At 32.5% G+C, this 18,859-nt stretch overlaps 1 protein-coding gene and 1 long non-coding RNA gene across 7 annotated transcripts in view; one reads left to right on the top strand and one right to left on the bottom strand.

Annotated features, from left to right (window-relative positions):
- Window positions 1-2,050: 2,050 nt before the first annotated feature.
- Window positions 2,051-2,437, top strand: LOC132916677 (uncharacterized). The gene is made up of 2 exons (XR_009660163.1): window positions 2,051-2,127; window positions 2,194-2,437. It is a non-coding gene; the product is annotated as an uncharacterized LOC132916677 (long non-coding RNA).
- A 172-nt stretch (window positions 2,438-2,609) lies between these two features.
- The window catches only part of LOC132916654 (multiple C2 and transmembrane domain-containing protein), a 41,841-nt gene continuing 25,591 nt past the window's right edge, over window positions 2,610-18,859 (bottom strand). Inside the window, exons 1-10 of one of the 6 annotated variants that reach the window (XR_009660151.1) lie at window positions 15,260-17,633; window positions 14,197-14,345; window positions 13,131-13,536; window positions 12,686-12,828; window positions 12,244-12,603; window positions 11,801-11,930; window positions 10,890-11,054; window positions 9,766-10,091; window positions 5,008-9,259; window positions 2,610-3,110 (exon numbers count right to left, since the gene is read on the bottom strand). Coding sequence is in view for 5 of the 6 variants with exons in the window: in XM_060976826.1 (XP_060832809.1) it covers window positions 9,148-9,259; window positions 9,766-10,091; window positions 10,890-11,054; window positions 11,801-11,930; window positions 12,244-12,603; window positions 12,686-12,828; window positions 13,131-13,536; window positions 14,197-14,345; window positions 15,260-16,699 (3,231 nt within the window). In the remaining variant the exon portion in view is untranslated. Of the gene's footprint in view, window positions 9,260-9,765; window positions 10,092-10,889; window positions 11,055-11,800; window positions 11,931-12,243; window positions 12,604-12,685; window positions 12,829-13,130; window positions 13,537-14,196; window positions 14,346-15,259; window positions 17,634-18,859 lie in introns of those variants that run through there. The other 5 variants (XM_060976826.1, XM_060976827.1, XM_060976829.1 and 2 more) reach the window with 5 other exon arrangements.

Raw genomic sequence — 18,859 nt, 5'->3', positions numbered from 1 at the left:
TTAATTGATAAAAAAGTTGATTTCCCCTATAACTGACAATTTATAAAGTTATTAAAGTTATAAAGTTATTATTATGAATAAATAAAAGTAGTTTCTATATGAATTCAATATTATACATTTGCACGCAGATGAAGCTCCAAAAATCACTTTCTACACAAATATGAAGTACATATGTATAGCAAACATGAAATGGTATACTAAACATAAAAAAGAAGATTAAAGAACAAAAGGACTATTGCACAATGGATTCAATTTAATACTAAATTTCCTCCACTTTAATGTTATATTTACCTATTATAAAAAAGATCTTTATCCAAAATTGTTGTCCATTAATTGATAATAATATTATCAATCTTCTCCTAACAATTTACTCTCTACTATACTGCAATAATTCTCTGGTATCAAATATTCTCTACAGAAGTTACAAAAAATCAAAGTAATCGACAGCTCGCAGGAACAGAATTACAAGAATGCGACTAGACGAGACAGACGTGTTACTGGAGAGCAAACAATTTAGAAAATCACGATTACCAGGTCAGGAGACATGATGGAAAGAGATAGAGAACGATTTGTCACGACGTATCCGTTGAATCCGGCTCATGGAATCATGAAAACTGGACGTACTCATAACTTTCTATTGGTATATGAAAATTTCAGCGGGGCGAACATGGCCACCAGGCCCATGGCATAAAAAAAAGCGAATTCAGGTTCTCACAAGTTGCAAAATATCTCTTCCTGTCGTGAAAGTTTCTTTCTATCCATAATCCACTGCTTGTTTAAAATACTGTTACAGTGACAAAATGTGACATTTGTCTTTTTAGGTTTATTATCGTTTTATTCACTTAGAAATTGAACGCATAGATGGAAAGTTATTATATAATTTAGTTGATATATGAAAATTATAATGTATACCTGTTATGTGATTTTTTGGATGGTGGAATTGGTTTCAAAGTGTCTGGTTAGAGGAAAAGTGGTTGATGGCAGCTGTGCAATATGTTTTGACTTTTTTGATGATGACACTGCAAAAATTTTTTTGTAGTACGTTTTTCATGTTCTTTAACCTCTTTTTATTTAATGTAATATTTTAACCTAAGTTTTCTAGCTAAAATAATACTCATCAATAAATTGAAAAAATACCTTTATACAAAAATCATGTTCTAATACATAAATCAATTTATTATAAGAGCTTTATATTGGAAACAAAAAAGAAGTACTTAAATTAATAACAGAAAGTGCAGATTTTTTATTTTCTTATTTCAAATTAGAAGTAAGAAAATATGTACATATTAATGCAGAATATAGTATTTCATTAAATAAATTAATTTATCATAGGAATTGAATTCCATCTATCTTAGTCATTTAATACTTTCCGAGGAGAAATATCTGTACTTAGACAGCTGGATCGATGTTTCTTCAATGAGATCCAAATCACCGAGACGATCTCGACCTCGACTTTCACCCTCGCGCAAGGTCTAGGACACTCAGGTAACACGGATCTTCTTCCTATGAATGAAGAATCCTTCGTGGTCATCAAGAAACTGGTTTGAAATGTGTCTCTAATGTTTCTTAAATAATAGTCGCTTCCTCAATGTCAATGGAGGCATTAAAAAATTGAGATATTCCTACAAGTAACTATTCTTATTATTTTGTTATAAAATAAATATTTCAATGTTTTAGCATAGAAATTATAAAAGCACTTGGATCAATTAAGTAAGTATTTCTACAAAAAAATCTTTTTAATAAAAAACAACTGTAATAGATATAAAGTATCATTTCTTTTGAAAATATAATTAATACATTAATAATTTCAGCTAAAATAATTAATAGGTACTGTAATGATCTAATTAGTTCAATGAACATGTTTTCCATTTTTTTATTTAATATAATGGTTTTATTATAAATGTTTCAATCTCTTTTAAATTAAATATTTGCTGTTGCTATTTTCCTCTAACAAATCGAAAAGAGTTTTTCCATTTTAATAGTGACAGCATGTTTATTCTTTTCTGTCCTATTAACAAAAGACCAACAAATTGGGTCAAATCCTGTTAGGAACAAAGGAAATTGTGTTAGCGGAGTGCGTCATACTGTACCGAAGGAATCTGAAAGAGAGGAAGGAAAAATGGAAATGTGAGTCAGCATCCTATGGATCTTATACTCACAACTTCAGTTATAGTTTCACTTTCGCCATTCCAGATGCCGTTCTTTACTGACGACTCAACGAGCCGGCTTATCGCATATTTGTATATACCAAAAATTACTCAAATTACCATAATAAGAAATGTAGTTCTCTCAATGGCATGTCGGTAGAGAAATGATAGATGTAATTGGAAAATAACTTTCCTAAAAATTTTCTATTGTATTTCTAAAATTTACTTAAAAAATCATTAAAAAGAGATTGTGATTTGTAAAGGAAATATATTGAAAAATTGTCCTTAGAGTTAAACGAAGAATCGTTTTATCTGATGTTGTCATGCTTTTCCTCTTTCTTTTTTTGCTCTTACTTTATAAAAGATAAAAATTTCAGTGTTGAATATAAAAATTGCATTCTTGAGAAATTGAAAATTGTATTTTTCAGTAGACATCTTCCTGGAAACTGAATGAAAATGGTATTGGATATTAAAAGCTTTCTTTATTTTTAATTTTATGAATATAATAATGAATCTCATCATCTTTTGTCGTAAGTACATTTTTGTCGGAAACACTGAGAATGCCGACCAAGTTCCAGAATTCGATCTAAATAACAATCATATATGTATATGCATGTGTGTATATATATAATTTAATACAATAATATATTAATGGTTATATCTATACATTTTATCGCTTTGTCTTTATCCTCGTCTCTTCCAGTTTTCACTCTTTTTTGTCTGTTTTTCTAATTTATTTTTGTACGATCGAGATCAACCGATCTGGACTTGGTCCGAACCTTCTTTGCTTTACACGTGACTTCAATTTCGATTACTCGATTAATCCACCGATCGAATCACAAATTGTGTTTTAAACTCTATCTAATTATCTTAAATTTAATGTTCGTTTGTCCTATCGAACAGACCTGTGCGGAGCATTGTCGATCGATCTGCCATCTGGATCATTATCATTTCATCGTTCAACTACGATAAAAGTAAACAAAATCGAATTGAATTGGAACATGTAGAAACTTGTAATTTATAATTTATATTTATATTTGTATAATTTATATTTGAAGAATTGGAAAATTCGTAGCGAAAGTTAAGAAAGATTTAGTTCATTAACGAATTCTCGATATTTCTCTTTAATTCACTTTAGTATCCAACTAAGAATAATATTTATTCGTTTCATTATTTGAAAGAAATACATAATCAGACTACGTATATTCATGCAAATTCACATTTTTACGAATATAATTAAGAAAGTGCAATTTGAATAAGAATTTGTTTCACCTATTAAATATTGTAGAGGATACTATACTTTAAACATTTTATATATTCCTGTTGCATTTCCAAATTTTCCATAAATGCATAAAAATCTATACTCTATAATAAAAGCACTACGAACTTTTTCAACGACCAATAATAAATAAAATGGAGTTTTGGGAATAGAAAACATTCATCCAGAGGACAGAATTCGGGAAAAATATACGCGCCCTTGTGTGATTTCGTGGAAATCAAATTCGTCCTGGCTTTCCTCTCTTTCTCTCTCTCTCTCTCTCTCTCTCTCTCTGTATTTCGGCCTTGCTTTCCTCTTAACGACTAAGACACTTTAATGAAGATTCATATAACACGAAGAAACTGGAGCATGCAAACTTGAAAGTGCGTGCACGAGATAATAATGAATATACGCGTGAATGTATGACCGCTCGTATCTTTTTACGTTTCCCTGTTTGCGCTTGAACAACCGTGTTCCGAAAGAAACGGCTCAAATTACAAGAGCAGACGTAGAAAACTATTTTTCTTCTCTGTCGGTGAGATGCTTATACGGAGGAAAATGTCTCTTTTAAAATTGAGAAAGCAATGTTTTTGAAATATCTTATACACCTTGTTGGAAGTACAAAATTGGAAGAGTAGAAAAATCACGGTGTAGAACGCGAATAGTTTCTCTTGAAGCGTCGATCGATACTCACACTATCTTCAGAAACTGTAATTTTATTATTATTTATTTGTAGTTATCTAGCTTTTGGATGATTTATATCGCATGTTGTAATTGTAAATTAATTTTAAGTTATGGAACTTAATAATTGAACGAATAAATATGACTATGAAGGTAATACAAATATATGTAGTCCAGTATTGGAAAGTTTATAGTTTCCGAATTGTCAGTACTGGAAATAATTGACAATAAGTAGATTCTTCGATAATCGTTTTCATTACAATTGATTATTCATTACCAAGATTAGTGATCTGTTTAGTGTTGATCTGTTACATAAGCGTCGCTAGTAGTCACAACGATTATCATTGGTAATCATATTTACTATTGTAGAGAGTGCTTTGTATATTCTTTTAATATTTAACAATCGACGCTTCAATGTGATTAAATGTTACCAAATGCGTGAAAAATGAAATTGCATGAGCACACTACACATTATAATCTTTTTAAAAAGAATACAATGAATTGTTACCCAGATCATTGTTTATCTATTACTTAAATTTACCTTTTATCTAAATACAAAGTATTTTACCAAAATTTACCAAGAGAATATATTCTCACAATTTCATGGAAAACATAAATGGAAAAGTGAATCCACGTACCCACACAATTTCAATACAAGGAATGTCGTATGGAATAACTATAGAAAACATACCAACTTTATCAGCTATGTGATTTAAAATCCCGAAAATCAACACCAATAAATTCAATAATCGACTCATACTTCTGATTGTCCGTCTTATAATAAAACGAAGCTAAACTAAGATCTATAAAAAAGAAAAGTTTCTGTTTAGCTATAGTCACGAAATTTTAAATCACACGCTCTACATCTCTCGACCTAAACACAATGAAATTGATTTGCAATATCACAAGTTTTTCACTTACGAAGAAAGTTCGTTGATTAGATTCTACATAATAGAAAGAATCGCCTAATTTTCCCTCGCTTTTCGTATGTATCTCACGTTCACGTGTAAGTATTCAGTGTGTTCTGTATTATACGTTTTATCTCTCGACACAGGCCCAAAATCGGCGATGAACGTTACTATGCACTGTTGACCATAGGTATGTACATATTTAAGACACTTAGTTATACTGCTGAATTCAAAGAAAGTCCTGTGGAAGAAATACTAGCCTGATTGGTTGTTAACAAACGCAACACGATCGTAAAGTTAAGCACGCGAATTGGCCGAAAGTGTCATATATAAACAAAAGAATGTAGGAACGCGTGACAGTGAACGATAAATAGTAATACCTCCTTTACCGACCCATGAGATTTTATTAAATATTTCAAATAAATTTTATTTCATTTAGTTTTTTACGTTATAAAACATAGGTAACGCGAATGAAATAACACATTTGTAACAAAAATAAAAACAGTGAAATGCATCTAATTTGTACTAAGTATCAAGAGTTGTCTGAATACTTATGGCCGATATTACTTACATTTGAACCCTTTGAAGCGCGAACTACTTCCGGCTATAGTCCGGTTTCTTTAATTCCCTACCAAGATAAAATACGGAAGATGGGGATAGAATTACGTTAACGGAACTTTCAGTCATGATTTCAATTACGATTCCTTTACGATTCCTTTACGATTCGTCAATTTCATAGTTGACCGATCATGTTATTTAACGACGATTTAGCTAGGATAATTTTAGTATCTGCTATTTAATTTTAATAATCTAAGAACTAATTCTAGTTCTACTAATTTTTATAATTTCTTTCAATATTTCGAATATAAATATGTAAATATGCGTACAGAATATTAAAATTATGTAAATTCATAAATTTAAATGTTAAAAGATGTTCTGTATGTTTACACGAATTAATTGTTTAAAATAATTTCAGTCTGTTAGTAACTTCTTTTTCAATCATCTTAATTTGAAATTAAAATTTTCATCTTAACACAAACTGCATTTTAAAAGACTGTACTAAGCAGCTATAATAAATTTGTTTTATACAGTTAAGTTAGAATTGCAGATTTATAAATTCAACAATACAATTGTATCTCTGTATCCTTATAAATATACAAAAAATAAAATATGTATAATTGAATATATAAAAATATTATACAAATGTATTAAAAAAGAGATAAAAACTTCGAATGAAATATAAAAAATATTTATAACGCTTCAAAAGGTCAAATATGAGTGAAAATGTACTCGAAAGATACAATTTTCTTTTACAACACTTGTGATTTTACTGACATCATGAACCTCACGATCATACGAATACAAGAAACAGCGAGAAAAACGATAGCGAAAGACTTGGAAAAAAATGGCGATGTCGCGATGTTCCGAGTTAGAACAGCGAAAAAATGGATCAGCGATATCTCTCCTTCTCCTTTCAGCTTTCTCATCGGCTAGCACGAACCGTAAAATCGCGGTTAGGAATAATTAATTCAACGCGTTTTGCCTCCCTCCTCAAGCATGTTTGCCATGGCAGATTTACCCATATTCATTTGACAGATCGCTAATTAGCCAAATTTTACTCTATAATAAATTCCTTAAAACGTACTCGAAAATACAAAATTTCGTTTATAATTATTTTATGGATCTTTTACTAGTCGCATGCTAGTCATCGCATAATTTTACGATATTTTTCATATAACACTTGGTGTACAACTTTTAAAATTGTAATATTAATATCTTTATTCGGCTATTATTGCTTTTGCGACAATGCGAGCTCGTAACTATCCGGAAATGGAACATAAATAACGGAAGTAATGTGGTTTTTCCTTTTTACAGAGACAATATTATGATGATGATTACACAATGAGAGAAAAACCGGTATAAAAAGAACGCAGCGTAATATTCACAATGAAGAAAGTTACGAGGTCTGGCTGGAACGTTATTTAATCGCAAGAGCTACAAACTATTGTCACGAGGACAGCGATAACTATTATTGTTATAAAAATAGTAATACAACTGGTCGGAGAAACTTTCTGCCCCTTTCTATGCTTTTTTTCCGGTTTCTTCCGAACATCTTCACGCACGACTAATATTTTCTACGGTTTCTTCGTTAATTACCATGATTTGTACAAAGAAATCGCATAATGCCATTACCCAGCACGATTCTATTAGAAATTGAATATTTTCCTTTTATTTAAACTGCGATATGTTCCTGGTTATAACGTGAACAGTTGTAATAAAATTCTATCATTCAACCGTAAAGAGAAACTCTGTCACTTTTTACAATTTTCCACACGCAAAGATGCTCGTTATAGCATATGTTAATTTTATTGTATTCATGCTCGAGGAGGCGAATGAACGCGTGACAGTGTGCGTTGGAACGAAGAATTCGATAATATTAAATACTATTTAAAGAAAATAACATTAGGACACTTTGAGAGGTCTTAACGGTAAAAGACTAAATAATAAACTGATTTCACGAACGACGAATAGCTCCTCGGCGATCGTTGAATAGTAAAATTACAATCGTAAGACTATAACGCGATAATTACAGCACGAGGTAGCACAAAGACTCGAATAAGAACAGACTACATATACCGATCGAACTGTTATTACTTTCTTCTTTTACAATAATATAGTATATCGAATAAAGTTTAGATGTGTGAATGTTGAATAACTGACTCTATTCGTCGTTCTTGAAATGGAAGAAACAACTCGTCGAGCGAATTTTGTCGGCTAAATAAGACCGCCGTAGAACAACTATATTTGTCTTTTTTTGTTCCTTTCTTTTTTTTTTATATTTTTTCCTCTTTTTTTCTTTTAAACTTGTTAATATCTCTCTCTGTCACTGGTAACGATTCTGTAGCAGCTATATCTACGACACCGATGGACGAAACGGATCGACGAGGATAACCCGTTAGTAGGAATTATTCTCGCGTATTTTTCTCGTTTTTCTTCTTTAAATAACTATGGTATCTCTTCTCCGTCGATATTGTTAGCTAATATACCGCTATCGAACGCACATTCTTCGTTGAGTTTTGATACATTTGAAACGCGGTTCTTCCGTTCAAACGAGATATATATACTTTCAAAAACGTTTGTCTATTCGTGTTTTCCTTCGTTTTTTCTCAAAAGGGAAAGTCAAACGATAATTTATCGTAACTTGTTTCCTTGTTTGACGTTACGTTTGTTAAACTCGTTAAATTCGAATTTATGGAATTTTTTAATTTTCAAGGAAATAGATATTATATATTCAGAATAAAATTCAATATTTTACTGTCGTTAATTTCATGAGAGTGTTATTGGGAAATTACAACTTTCATTTTGACTTCCTTGTCGACGAACATTCACACAGACTTACCAACACCATTATAGCTGAGTCGTTCGATAAAACTACTAATGTGCCACACGTTTACATTCCAGAGATACTATATAGATGAAAAGACATCATTTGCTTCTTTTTACGAAATTCTCTATGTATTTCTGCGTCGACACGTTCCAACTATCGAATCGAAACATTATCTAATAACAATTTTGTGTGGTATGTCCCGGAGATTTCGTCGTGAGAAATATCGCTTGGTAAACATTGACAAATGTTTCCAGCGCGTTCGTGAAACGTATCTAGCGATTTTATATTACGGATATACGTATTTAATTATCGAATATAGTTGAAGCTTTGAATATCTTATGCTATAAAAATGCGGAAGTCCTTCTGAATATTGTGATTACAATCTTCTTTTCTCTTTCTTATTGCAGTGAACTCGACCATCTGGTGGTTGATCTCTTTCATCCTCTAACTATATCTTATCTATTTCCTATTTCTCTTCATAATATGATGTAAAACTACTCTCACTGAGAATAAAACAGTTCAGACTTCGAAGATATACCACGCGAGGTGTTCTTAACGTGACCAGATAAGACTGGAAACTAGAATGATGAAAATCCCCCCCTAGCTAGACAACTACGAGTGGAAACAAAACGTTTCTCAGTCTATGTCGATCACATCCGGATTCTCCGCTGATCCCTTTCGCTGACGCATCTTACGGCGCAGCAGGACCGTCTTCAGGATGCTCGGTGATCGTAGACCCGCGACTTCCGGCCGCGGGGCATGCTGCTACGCGGCCTTGTGCCTTTTCCTCTGTTCCCTCCGCGTTAAATTCGACGCACCTGGACTACCCGATGTACTGCTCTTCTCGCAATCGGCAGTTGGTAATGGTTTCAACTCTCTGGAAAAGATATATTATGATTTTTTCTTGTTATATACTTTTAAATTAATAATATATAATATAGTGCTATATGTACATCTTGTTTAATGTATTGTTAATTAATAGTTATAGCATTATATGTATAATATAGTACAGTAGCATAGTACAAATATAATAAATGTTTATGTTTAGATTTTATTATTATTTATAAATAATAAAGATAGAAATCTTCGGAAAATTCTGGATTATCTCTTACCTTTACAAAATTGTTGTAATATAGTGCATTTATTCATAATGTCTAAATTAAGCACTAAAAATATTTAGATTAAAATTGAATTACAACTTTGCAATAATTGATATTACTTGTTAAACAATATATTTTTACTTTTAAGAAATAAAGATATACATAAACTCTGTTGGTTAATTTTGATATATGCTACATTGCCATTCATCAAAAAAGATTTATTCATTATAGCTTCAATAAAAGATGCTTATTTTAAAAAGTTATAGAGTAATTCTAAACGGACCTGTAATTAAGGATCTCCTCGTCATCGGGCACTCTAGTTATGAGGTCTAGAAGCTCGTTGTTTGGAACCGAGTGAGGCCGGACAATTTTCCTGGAGAATTTATTGACGCCCCATGCTAGGATAAGGTATCTTAGTGGAATGAAATACAAGACAGCAACACCGAGGATCGCCAAAATCATAGCTAAATAACTCAAATAAGGGACAGTGAAATTGAAGAGATTCTTCACTCTTTCACAGAGGCTGGCTATATAACCGATCGAGTTCTGAACAGTCTGGGTTACCTCCTGAATCGCTTGTAAGCGTTCCTTCAGACTTTTTTTCTCTTCCTGAAAGTAAGAACCAGAATAATCCATTTTAGAGAAAATCTGATAAAAGAAGATTTACTAAAAATAAGAAAATATGCTGAAGAAATAAAATTTTGGTCTTAATTTTTTATTAAAAATTTTATTTAAAATAATAGTAATACCAATAGTAATTAGTAATAGTAATAAAATGTTTTCTGTATGTTACATCTGTAATAACATTCTGTATGTACGTTTCTGTATAGACGTATGATCAAGGTCAATCTTTAACTCGATGAAGTCGATTTGACCAATATCGGCACACACCAATTCGTCGTTTGAATAGGTCGAAGGTTGAAACGAGAAAAACGCCAGACCAAAATACTTGCCTATCGCGTTCGTGACATACATCCAAATGTAATATTCATTGAAAGGAACCTTTAGCTACTGGCAACTAGGAACTTATTATAAACTTTTATTATTCCAGAAGAATACCATCAATCATTAAACAAATGACAGTTGTTTAACTGGTGTGTTACAAAACAGGAAATGTAATTTCAATTGATAATGAGTTGTGACATTATAAGAGCAATAATTTGCTATTATGGAGCAGTGTTAAAAACAAACGGTAATTCAACTTCTCAATTTTTTACAGAAACATATGACTCAAATTTATATAAAATTATACAAATTTCTTTTTCTAATACCTTTTGACTGTAGAATAAATAAGACAATCATATGAATTCTATTAAAAATGTAATTTTTTTTAAATTTTCAGTGAAACTATAAACTTTTACAAAATTAAATATCGATAACAATTTAAATAACAATGAAGATACTTACTTTGTCCTTATCGTCATCGTCGTCATCGTCGTCCCCAGGAGTGGTAGGACCTTCGTCACCCTCGTCATGGAAGTGGGAACTCGATTGATGCGATAAGGGCGTACCGGTTATTACCGCAACCTGTCCGGAAATCCATTGATTGAATCCGCTTCCATCTCCATAAAGCTGGCAGGTAGCAAAGGATGTGGACATGCAGCAATGCAGGTAAAGGTCGTCAAGCAGATGATTTACATACGTGTTATCTTACATGTGTTTAAGGTTGATTGGTTATTGGCGTCTATTATTTATAAGCAAGCTCCAGCATTGAGAAGATATAACAATAGTGATCAATATATTAGATACTAAATGGAAGAAATAGGGTAAAAATTGCTCTAAACTATGTAAGCCATTTCTATGGAAAATTTTGAAAATTTACAGGCATAAATTTTGAAATATCATTGTTGAACAATTCTGTACTAAATACTAGAATACTACTATATCTAATTCTATAAAAATATTTAAAAATGTAAAGATTTAAAACTTAGGACAACCAAACTGTATATCCATGCTAGTTACATAGCTTTTTAACTTTAATTTCATTTAGCTCAACAAGGAAGATAGTAATTTCTACAAAGTAGCAATAACAAGAATAGGAAATTTAGTCAATGTATAAGATTACCTTATTCAATGGGACATTTTCTAATCTACAGCATTAAATATTGCAGATAATATTACTAAATAAAAGTTTTAATAGTATTCAGTAGAATATTAGATTTTTGCAGGTACTTAAGGCTAGCAATCAAGTTTAACGAATTAGCAAATACAGAAGGTAAGTGTACGAGTGTCAATAATTCATAGAGATGGTGATAAGTGATCTAGAAAAATGCTTTGAAGGTAAAATGTAAAAAGATCTGATTACTTTGTTTACATACCAGATAATACTTTAACAGGATAAGGAGTGCTATTCCAGGAAACATGTAAGGTTCAAAGTAGTAACAGCCCAAAATAAAGATGACCAGTGCGATGATGCTTCTCATTTTATTTTCCCATTCCCAGCAACTCCTACGGATACAATAAAACACGAAAAAAAAATTTCACCATTATTCATTGAATAATTTCATAATATCTTTGAATAGGATTAAAACATAACATATACGTAGATTAATGTATAAAATATTTCTCTACGTTAATGTAGAAAATTAATGAATAAATGAATAATATAGCATTCTAGGAAACGTAGTAATTATTAATCATCGTTTTGACGAATGACAAACAGTATTTAATTCATGAACGAAACATACGATGTGATTTACGTAACAAATGTCATGACTATTTCTAAAACAGATTGAAAATAGAATCAAAGTAGTACACGTACTGCACGTATTTTCCAATATCAATCACGATAACGATGATTGCCTTCAGCCTGAGAACGTTACGTAAAAACACCTGTCTTTTGAACTTTATCTCTGGTTCCATGTACTTCTTCTCCTTGGGATTTAATGTTCGAACACATGCTCTGACAACGTTCCACACCACGTTCAGCTCCAAAAGAATTTGCGGAGAATTTCCTTTGGCACGACCCCTCAGTTTTTTGTCCTTTAACGCGTACCATCGTTTCTCACCGTTCCTTATCCTTAGAAGAGGTATGGCGACTTTGCCGAGAAACTCTACTTTATGGTCCCTGTCCTCGTCGTACACCGTCACCTCTAACACCGAATTGATATCTTTCACGTTACTGTGAGAAACAAATAAGAAAGGTTATATTTTTTATATTCTCTTCTGAAACTGACATGGGTTATATAGTCACGATGGCTTACAAGGTGAATATTTTCTGCCAACTTGGAGCCAGCGTTTTATATTCCGTCTGGGTTTGCAATCTTGCGTTTACCAATTCCAAGACGCAAAAAGGGTCGCTCTTCCCACCCAAGTCGGCTGCCGCGAGACCTTGTGCTCTGAATACCTATATAACGAACGAATCATAAATATACATTTTATGAATTCTACAAATCGAAAGTAATAAACGAGAGATATAAGAGATACGAATCCTAAATTTATAGTTTCAAAGATTTTAAATACATATTGTAAATTTCTGTGCAGTTGACAATTATATTTAATAAGATTATAAAGATGAGTTTGGAAAAAAAGTTAAACCTTTTTTAATTAGTCCTAAAAAGCTATATTCATCTCCTATTTTTTTAATTTTCTAATTCTATTTTTAAGCTTAAGTTTTCTCCTTCTTCTCCATTTTTTAAAGATAGGTACCTTTACTGTTAAATGACCAACGTCTCGTACCCTCTGCAACGAGTTCACCAAAGCATATCTTTGGTATAATTGCTCACGTTCACGAGGTGTGTCTTCGTGAGCGGCTAAATCGCTGATCGTTTCGCTAGCGGTGGTACCACTAATAGTTAACAGTAAAAATATGCTGCCAGAGCCGTCCTCGAGATCCCGCCAGAGTCGATGGGTCGTCTCACGTTCAAGCGTCGTCAGATCGATTACCGTTTTTCCCATTAGGTCATCCTGGTGGCTTTTATCCCGATCCCACACCGTGACCTCCAATTCTTGGCCTAAATAAGGATCTTCGTAAAGATGGAGATCGAATTGCTCCAACCAAACGGGATTCAAGGTCTTGTGCACCACTTTTGACTTGTACTTTTCTGTTCCGAGACTGAAATATACAGAAGAAAATGATTATAATTACCATTAAATATTAATTTGAATATATTTTACCAATAAGTAAGAATAATACTTGATGGGTAATCAAATTAATGTATTTAGTAATTTGCTAATTTTAATATTATTTGGTTTTCTCAGAAATCAGACTAATGAATCTCACGTTTTCTAAATTTCCCAGTTTATGATTAGTATTCGAATTCTGAATTCTCAAAAAATAAATGATTTGTTTCTATAGGATTGTTTATCATAGGATCGTGTGAACAATTGTAAGACACATTTAAAGGAGTAATATTTCTAACGTGAATACTATACTATCAAATCTTTCCATTTTTCAAGTGATAGAATTGATCGATGTGGCTTTTCTAAGCGATATATTTATCTTCCTTTTAAGATAGCAAGACTTTTGTAATTATTAGATTTTATATCGCAGTATCCTGTATAAATTAAACAACGAGTGACAAGAAGTACAACTGAAATATAAATTAGATACTTTATATAACTTATTTCGTTGACACTGATACTTCTTAGTCTTACAAGTATTTCACAGTGAAGGAAGCGAAGTACAGGGATAGCATCAACGATAAAAATAAAGTAATTTCAATAACAATGACAGTATTGAGCACAAAGGTGGAAAAAATAAGGTTGTTCATACCGAAATTTGACATAGGGATCCGAAAGACCGTCTATATCCATCGGTAATAAATTCTTCGCCTCCACAAGAACAATCGTTACTACGGAGCTCCATATCTGTGACTTTAACCGTCTATTTACGTCCGCCAATCGATTGGTCCTTTGGAAATACTGCAGACATAAAAATACGCCATGCGAAATTGAATTTTCTATCTGATGGAGGAAAATATAATAAGAATAAAGTAAAATAAAAGGAAACAAAATAGGGAAAAGAAAAATATCATTTCACTGTGGAAAATAATAATTCTAGAAGGTTCTGGTTAGAACATGTGTATTGGAAAAAATGTTGAACAAAATATCAGCTCCGATATTAGTTTCTCAACTGCTTGTTCGATGGGCACGATTCTATGTATATATGTATATTATATATAGGGAACCAGTCAAGGTTTATCTACGATTCTATATGTTCAATTTCAATATTTGTTTCTCAAAATAGTGAACAAACTGTTTCGAGAAGTCTATACAGAGCTTACCACGGTAACTGAAACATAAGATATGAAAAAGAAATAGGGGCTCAGATTAAATGATTTTAAATGTAACTGCAGCATTAGCTTTACCTCTGTCATCAAGTAGACAAATGTGAATCATTCACTAGCATCGATAAATGCTATCTCTCAACATGAATTTAGTTTTGACTTCACCTTATGTACATTTAGTGTATTGCGAGATGTTAGATAACATAAGTAAAAATAGAACTTGGACTTGTTACCGCAATTAAGTTTTTTTCAAAGATAAATCATGTATGTTCTGATTGTGAACTGCATCAGGAATCTACAATACAACAGATTCTCTAAATATCCTCCATCATTTGATTTCAATTCTTAACAACTTCTATAAAAAGAAAACTAATTTTTCATAGTATTCTACAATTTAAATTATAATCATAACTACCGGTTCCCTAGAAAAATTAAATGTTCATCAATATCCTATATCATCTTTTCCCAACTGTTAATAGTCAACTAGATATATATAAACAAATTTCTCCAGTAAAATTAATTAAAAAAAAAAAAAATACTCCAGTCTACCCTATGAATATCTTCCATTTTCTCTCTAACATTGCCCTTGAGTTTATCGAACAGATCATGATGCTTCACGTCCTTCGCGTCCAAAACCTCTTGCTCCTCTACCTTCGACTGTTCAGAAGACTTCCTCAACCTCGAAATCAAATTTGCAGTCTCGAATCCCGATCTCTCCGATCTCTTTAAATGTTCCAATTTAATCTCTATTCTTCCCTCCTCGTCCTTCTTTTCAGGCGCGGTAAATTTGAAATCAAAACTCTGCTCTTTCTCGCTCAACCTCCCCTCCTCCATCTTCAAACCACTATTTTTCCTGTCGTGAACGACAGAATACGTTCCAGAGGGTCTACAACGTTCAACGATCCAACTTTCTATAGGCAGCAGCCACGGATGCTTCTCCACCTTCTCTTCCCATATTTTCTCTATCTGATCCTCCAAGATCCTCTCCACAGAGCCCATCTTCCTCTCCAACGAAGATCTCAAAGATCCGATCGTTCTCTTCTCTTTGCTTCGAACTGGTCTTTCGATCGACAAACCCTCTATCCTATTTGTAGAAGAATCTCCTCCAACATTTTCCGCCTTTCTCGCTAAATTTTCCAACGAACTCCACCTTCTAGTCGAACGATCCGATCTAATCTTATTTTCCAATCGAACATCTTTCTCTTCGGCACTGATTCCTACGAGGAAATTAATATCAGGTATTTCACTAGTAGCTTTAAATGTATTTTCTTTCTGTTTTTCTTCGTTAACGCTAGAAATTATGAGAGTAGGATCATTTTTCTCGGATTTTTTCTTAAAGGTACCTTGCTCACCTGCCAAAACGTCCATGAACTTACGGTCTTTTATACGACTGGTACTCAATCTTAACCTTCGAGGTGGCGCTTCGACGGTTTGCGGTAACTCTGAAATGCTTTCAGTGTTTTTGTTATCATCTTGGCCAGCACTTTTCTCTGGAGAACTCTCGTCAATATTAAAATATCGACGATCGATATCGGATCGATCGAATCGCATGCTTCGAATCGCCTTTCGAAATACCGCATCCACTTCCGCCGTCATCTCTTCAAATGTTCGATTCCTCGTTGTGAAATCTTCCTCGGATTTGTGTCGAAACTTGTCTCGATGATGAATCCAAAATTTTTTCCATTTATTTTCATGAGATTCTTCGTTGGAGATTATTTTGAGGAACTTTGAGGAAGTTTTCGTAGAAGAATTTTTTGAATCGATCGACAATTGTTTTGGAGAGATGTCACTCACCTTGTCGCGCTTTAAAAAGCTACTTCCGCTCCGTGGTGCCACCACTGTTGGTTCTTGGTCAGACATTTCCAGTTTGGACTCGGTGTCTGATATTTGACTTTCTGCCAAGTCTCTCGGACGCTCATCTTGATTATTTTCGTTGGTTGTTTCTTTCGAGTCTGTTTTAGATTTTATGGGTTCTACGTTCTTCTTCATTTTGTAAAGCTGTGACGTAGGATGATGATTCGTTATGAACTGAAAATACTAGGGAATGGTATTTTTTAGGTGTTTCGAGTGGAAACGCTTGCCTTGCAATATTTTGAATATACACATTATGTGACCAATAAACGCTTTCTTCCGGTGTTCGCGTGCGAATACGCGCCTAATTGACACCACCCGACGTGACGCCGAGAATTTCTTTCCTTCTCCACGGTCGATAGGATAGTTACGTCGATCATCGTTGATTACAGTTGTCAGAATTGTAAAATTTATATTTTATCCTGTTAATTTCTTCTTATAAACTTGTACCTTTTTTATATATAAATATGTTTTCGTATTTTTGATGTTACTTCACTTTCAACGAAGTTTTTATCTTGAACTATGAATTTCGTTCGATCAGGGTTAAGTTGGAGTTACATATAATATGATATAATATAAAAAATATAATATAAAAAGATTTTTTTAATAATTAAATATTTTTCTTAAATATTTTAATTAAATATTATTCTTTAGTAAATTTAAAGAAGTTGACAAAGATTCTGTACGTATAACTTTAAAAATTGCAAATTGGAATAAAAAGAATTTTTAAAATAACAATTAAAATAAAATAAAATGTGAAATAGCAATAACGAATAATAGTGCAAGGTAAATTGGAATTTGAATTTTCAAAATCTTATACGACGATGTCCATGAATATTTCGTTGACTGTTTTAGTTCCACTCCCATGGCATTGTTATCCTTCTATTGTTAAAATTAACTGCAGTAATGTATCTTCGACTTTGTTACGCCACACTTTTACACATCGACGAATCTTCGTGCGTTAACAATGGTAAAAATGCTAACAAGTCTTCCTTGTAAATCTCGAAGCAAAACTGTCCGCATCTGTCATTTTTTAACGACATTAAAAGATCGCATCACAATAATTTTTCACTATATATATATATATATATATATATATATATATATTTCTAACACTAACACTTTTTATACAAAAAGAAAAGATTATCTTCACACCTCACAATCAAAACCACTTTTGATAAAACCTTTCAAGTATAAAATAATTAGCTTCGGAACCGACTAAAATATAAAAAGACCAACCACAAAAGCAATCGTAGAAAATCCATTAAATTGTCTCACACAGTTTTATTAAACCTCCACAAACGTATTAATACCAAGACTTTAAAAACACAGACAAAATCACAGTAGCGTTTCGAAATAATATTTCATTTCACTGAAATCGATCCGGCCAATACAGGTTAACTGATTCCGTACAGATCGCGTGACCAATCTAACGATCTGAAGCGTGGAATTAGTGTTCAGATTGAACTAATCAAAGTTAAAGATTTTCTCTCATAACCTTAATTGCTATAGAGAATCGAACCAAAAAATCTTCAGACAATACTACGACAAACGAACTGCTCGAATACAAATTATTAGAGTTCTTACAGGCTCACTGAGTCATCGGAAATGTTTGCAGTCACGTGTGCACGTGGCTCGAAGTCGTGATTCCACTTGCTAGTTATATTGTATTGTCTTGTTTAACTAACTATTGTTATCCACACTATTTCTTAAAAGTACCTTTGTCGAAGAGAATTCTGATGTTATACAAGATATTTTTTTATTATTATGTAAAATACTTTTTTTCATGAGAAATAGACGAAAATTTCGTCACTTTTTTGCATATTTTTACATATAAAATATTGACAAGCCAAAGTTATTGAATCCATTCATCGACATTTTTCGAATAATTTACTCTACTTTTTGTTTTGTAGAGTGAACCGATTTGGCAAATATGTTTGTGTTATTGGTTCACATGTATATCGCTCATTTTACGCTGCTCCAATAAATGACACCACTCGGCGGTCAATCAACAAAGTAGTGTCGTACACCGTATTTCATACCGTTTCGAAATTTAACTGCCCCTTGGATGATCCCCATTCCGCGTTCCCATTCACTTTGTGCACACACTCGTTAGTTACGATCGTACAGTGTGTCTCGCAATGCTTGAAAAATTGTGCAAGTAAATATGTACTTATGTATGCATACGTTGACAATGTGCGGCGAAGACAAAAGAGTTACGCGAACGAAAGAGATGTTATTTTTAGCAGGAGAATCGTTCTGGTTTCCCGCGGAATAGCTCTCTTGAAATAATCGACA

Source organism: Bombus pascuorum, chromosome 2 (assembly GCF_905332965.1).
Source record: "Bombus pascuorum chromosome 2, iyBomPasc1.1, whole genome shotgun sequence".
Classification (NCBI taxonomy): Eukaryota; Metazoa; Arthropoda; class Insecta; order Hymenoptera; family Apidae; genus Bombus; species Bombus pascuorum.
Note: the sequence above shows the minus strand (reverse complement) of the source record. Positions and strands in the feature narration are given on the sequence as shown.